We start from the raw sequence: 5,189 nt of genomic DNA, 5'->3' as shown, positions 1-5,189 counted from the left end.
TGTCTGCTCTAGACGGGGTTGATCCTGATTTCTGAGCCTTGGTCCAGGGCACACAACGAAGCACGCGATTAAGATGAGGTTGGCGGGTACAGGTTTAGGAAAACACGGCGGGGGTGGGGGTGGCCAGAGTTACACATCCAACCAGAGGTGGGGGCTGGGATTCTCCTTGGATCAGCAGCACCACTTCTTTTTAGGAATTGAAGCATAGTGATAAGTTCCATCCCATTTATTTCAGCTCTTATAAAATATTCTTGTAGTTAAAAGTCTGTGCTAAAGAATTCTTTCATCGCTTCTCTAACTTCTTGTACTTTGCTTCTAGTTTCTTTGAATATGCATCCAATTTGTAAGCTGCCTGCTCAAGAGCTGCTACTTGCTCCTCAATTAGAGTGATCTGATCCAGATAAGGCTGAAGTGCTGCATATTTCTGGTTTAAGTCCTTTAGGTTTCTACTTATGTTTACTGCAGTATCTTTCATTTCTAGATACTTCATGCTAGTCAGTTTTTTCATATTTTCCAGAAGTTTATAGTCTTCACTGGTAGCTGTGAGCTCGCCCATCAGGTACGTGGCCATTTTGGAGAACATGTCCAGGCACAGCCCCGTGATGTCCACCTCCGCAGGCTCCGTGGTCTCCTCCACCGTCTCCACCACCGCATTGTCTAGGCCGGGGAAGGGAGGTAGGAGAAAGGATGGAGGGAAGGATGGGATGGCGAAGAAGGGGGGAAGGGAGGGGGAGGGAGGGGAAGGGAGACGGGCAAGAGTGGAAGGAAAGGGAGAGAAGGGGCGGAAGTCATCTATTTCAATCACCTAATTTTATAGATGAGGAAATAGGTCTGGAAAGGTTGACTGATTTGTACCAGGCCATACAGGTTGGTGGGAAGTGACAGAGCTGCAATCCCAAAGCACGTCCTCTGACCTGGCCCAGGGCTCATGTCACTGCAATGTCGCCTTTCAACTAGAAAGACTGCAAAAGAAAAACCTGATTCCGAACTAGAAATTGCACAGCTTTTGGGAGTAGCAAAGAAACACAGTAGATGCCCACTGCTTGGGAAAGGTAAAACATATTCTGGTAAATGAATGTAATAGAAAATTCTTAGGTTGCAAGAAACAATGAGCAGGACAAATACAGAAAAGCATGGAAAGACTCATGTGAAATGATGCAAATTGAAGCAAGTAGATACAGGAAAGCAAGAGATGCAATGACTTGTAAATAATAAAAAACTGAGTGTTGCAAAATTATAAAAAGCAAACTTGTCCCCAAAGCAGAGGTATGAGAAAACAGCTGCTCCTTTGTGAGGTGGCTGGGGGTGGGGCGGGGAGGGTACCAGTTCATTGCATTCATTGCGGAACATTGCACATGTCAGATTTTTTTTAGTATTTTGATACATCTGACTGAATTTGTTTCTCTCCTTCTTCCGCTCCCCCCCGCCCAATTTTTTCTTATAAGAGATGGCTGTTTGGACATGAGAGGGGAGAATAAAGGGGGAAATATAGGCTATAAAAAAGATTTTTAAAATCTACTTAAGAAATGCTGCTGATCTATGTATTGGAAATTTGCAGTTTTCTGTGCAATCCTCTGCTCTATTCTAGAATGTTTCTTTAATTTGGTGTTTGCTAAGTTTAGAAGTATTTAAATGGAGAGGGGAGGGAAGAAAAAAGTGGTTACAAAGTGCTAAGCTTAAACTTTCTGGTCAGAATCTGTTCCTGCCAGTCAAGAACAAGGAACAAAGTAGATGTGTTCAGCCCCTCCCTCTACAACCCATGCCTTCCACCGCCATTAGTAATTTCTAAGAATAACTTGGCACTTTCAGGCTGGAAATTCTATCCTGGCTTTAGTAACTATGACAACTGTTTCTCCTGATCCCTCTTCTCTCCAGTGTTGATGAACTGGTTGGAACAGGTCAGCGTTAGAGAATTGCTTTTATTCATCATCCTTCTCAGGCTAGATGTGGTGCTAGCTGACTACCAAAGAGCCACGGTAACAAACATCCTTGAGAAGGCTTTCCCTTGTTTCTCTGCCCTCCTCACTTCTCCCTAACCAGAGATCTTAAAAAGCTGTCATTTAAATAATCACTTAAGAGGAAGGAAATTGGGCTTCCCACCTCCTCTGATCATTTTCTAGCTTTTTCTACCTAAGAAATGCAATTAGAACTTCGTGGGCGTTTACACAGTCCATTGATTTAGGGTAACACTGAACTCTGGTCCTTCTGACTGCGGGTATTTCAGGATAAATAAGAGCAATTTGAGAATACATTTGAGACTAGGGCTGCATTTGGTAGGGGTCTTCACCCTGCAGCCTTCCTAATACCTTTCAAAAACAATCATCACAAGGCACATTTGTATGGTATATTAATTAAGGTTGGAAAGGCACTTTTCTCACAATACCCTTTGAAGGCAGCCATCACACGCACTATTATTCTCTGTTTTATAGATAAGGAAATGGGGGTTTCATAGAAGTACAGTGACTTTCTCAAGGTCACAGAGTTAGTCAAGCCAGCCAGGATTCAAACCCAGATGTCTGCTGCCTCAACTTTTTTTTGCATTTTTTCCACCATCCCACACTCTCAAGAAATTATATATTTAAAAAATTAAAATGCTCTGGGGAATTTGTTTCCTTGGTCTGCCTTGGCCCATTTGTACAAGGTAAAGTTGGTAACTGGTGGGAAGTAAAAAATAGGGAGGCATTAGTTTATTTTCAGTGGAATTTGTCCATGTTAGTCCTGTAAGCCTCAAGCCCACCCCAGGCAGGTTTGGCTGTCCCTGAAGGACCGGTTGCCCTATGATGTGTCTACAGAGGGAAAAGGGACTTGTGAGAAGTAGAGGGACTGCAGAGAGAATGAAGCAGAGAGAGAGGGTGAGGAGAAGAGACCTGGCCCCAGTGTGGGATGGCTCAGTGTGGAATGGCTAGTGAGAGCCCTTAGAGTTTCAGCAAGATGGGAAAGATCAGCATGCTGATACACCTCTGGATTCCCAGCACCTGTAACCCCAGAGACTTCTCTAGTGAAGAGCAATCTCTCCTTGGTCAAGCTAAGAATTCATCTCACATCCAAGCCACAGAGCCCATTTACTCTTGTGTATTCCATCACCTAAATCAATCAGACTAAGGCAAAGCTGGCCATGGCTATTACTCTCCCGGTCTGCAATGGGACTCCTTCCCCTTTGCCCACCCCTCCAAGTCACCAGAGAGAGCAGTGTTGGTTCTGAGACCCAAAAGAGCATCGTGTCCCTGGACTGAAACTCTCTTCTGTGTAATAGATTTCTAGGACATTCCCCCTCTTCCCCTCCCCTCCCCCCCGCTGAAGATAGATGAGAGCAGTAATCACCCAATCACAGCTGTCCTAATCTCCACAAAGGAGGAAACAGCAATCTCCCTTAGAGACATGGAGTGGGGCAGCCCGGATCATTTCTAAAAGTATCCATGCTCTACCCGTCTCAGGTCCTTTGGGCCTGATTCAAACTGTCTCACATGCAAAGGTGGTTGGCATTTAGACGGTCCCTCACGGATCTTCCGTTGACCATTCAAAGTTTCTACTGCAAATATTATCCCAATTTGGAATGTGAGGAAGGATACTGGATCCCCAGCTAATGAAGCATCCCCTCTACTACTCACAGTCTTACTCTGGTCCTCTAGGGTACAGCATCCTTAAGCTAGATGGTTACACTCCTAAAACCACAGCTCAAGAGTCAGCCTGCAGACACAGTGACCTCTAAGCAAAAGGATGGACTAAGATGGCAGAGAGCAAACAGTTACAACAGTACACCTCATAATCGTGGGGTACACGCTCTACAAAATGCAGGCAGTGTCAGTGAGACGAGTGGGCATCTGTAGCAAGTACACCAGCAGAGAAGCAAATGTGTAGGGAATTTACATGGCCAAAATGCCTCACCCCTCTGGCTCCATGGAGCCCCAATGGCCTTTCTCTTCTGCTGAGATCTTCATGTTGCTTCCCTAGAACACAGGATCTCTGCAGAGCAGCTCCCTCAGCTGGATTCCCTGGGCCTGCTTGTTTCTGCAGCCAGAATCCCAAGTGCCAGTGTTAATTCTCTCCTGGATCCACAGCTGCCAGAGGTCCCACTTTTCAGTGCTGTCACCTGCCCCTATGACTCCTTTCATTTGTTTGTGAGGAGCTCTCCTGGGAGACTTCTAACCCTCAACCTCCGGGAGGGAGGAGGAAGAGAGAGCATTCCTCTCCCTTCCCAAGGTCAGGAGAATAAACTCATTACATGTCAACAAAAATAATACTTTTAATGAAAAATGATTGCATTTTCCAAGACACAAACAGCTGTGAGAAGAGTGGCATTGTTTTACATATTTTTACAAATTTTTCAAATATTGGACTTAACAGAAGAATGTCTGGATTCTCCTATTTGCTTCTGCATTAAAGTCTGTTGTGATATATTATTTTGGTTAAAGTACTTGAAGAAAATCTGCCTTCATTTAAATAGGCAGTTGGAAAAGGAAGAAGCATCTTAAAAGACAAATAACCTTTTAGTATTAATTTAAAGGTAATTTTGACCTCATGGACCCCCTGAAAGGGTCTTGAAGATTCCCAGGAATGCACAGACCACACTTTGAAAATGACTACTTTATATATAATTAGACACAATAAGAAAATTCATTCAGAGGGGGAAAAGTTCAGTAATATTTAAAGAAATAATTTAGGTTGGCATTGCCATAACAAATTATAAAGCATTTCATTATCAAAAGTATATGGAGTTGGGTAAAAAACAGAAAAGTTGATTGGGGGTGGATAAAGGAGGGAAATAGGAAGACTTAGAATGAAATCCACCCAGTAAAATCTTGTCTGCAATTAACCAGAGAAAACAAAGCTAGAAAACTAGGGAAGAGCTTGCTCCTCAATGAGAATCTGGGAAAAACAATTTGAAATTATACAAGATAGAAAACTGGTCAGTTTTGACTTGGTCATCCCATACTGTTGGATTTCTATCCTCAGGAAGTTATACAACAAGAAAAACCACTACAGATATATAAGCATTCATAATGGTACTATTTGTAACATCAAATGATGGGGGGAAAAACCTACTTCCTGGGTGATGAAGGAATGGCTAAATAAACTCTGGTATATTTATGTAGAGAAAATAGAGGCTCTGGGCTCACTCTGCCAAACCATATTCTTATTCTCATTTTTACTGTACTTACCCATCAGTGTTCCAGGGGTAAATCCAAGGG

At 43.3% G+C, this 5,189-nt stretch overlaps 1 protein-coding gene across 1 annotated transcript; it reads right to left on the bottom strand.

Annotated features, from left to right (window-relative positions):
• Positions 1–283: 283 nt before the first annotated feature.
• On the bottom strand, positions 284–1,340 carry LOC118832319 (biogenesis of lysosome-related organelles complex 1 subunit 2-like). The gene is made up of 2 exons (XM_036739679.1): positions 1,250–1,340; positions 284–657 (listed from the first exon to the last, which is right to left on the bottom strand). Exons 1-2 carry the CDS (start codon positions 1,338–1,340, stop codon positions 284–286), a joined length of 465 nt encoding a protein of 154 aa, XP_036595574.1.
• Between the last annotated feature and the right edge of the window lie 3,849 nt (positions 1,341–5,189).

Source organism: Trichosurus vulpecula, chromosome 9 (genome assembly GCF_011100635.1).
Source record: "Trichosurus vulpecula isolate mTriVul1 chromosome 9, mTriVul1.pri, whole genome shotgun sequence".
Lineage (NCBI taxonomy): Eukaryota > Metazoa > Chordata > Mammalia > Diprotodontia > Phalangeridae > Trichosurus > Trichosurus vulpecula.
The sequence above is the reverse complement of the archived record's forward strand: the minus strand, read 5'-3'. Positions and strand labels throughout refer to the sequence as shown.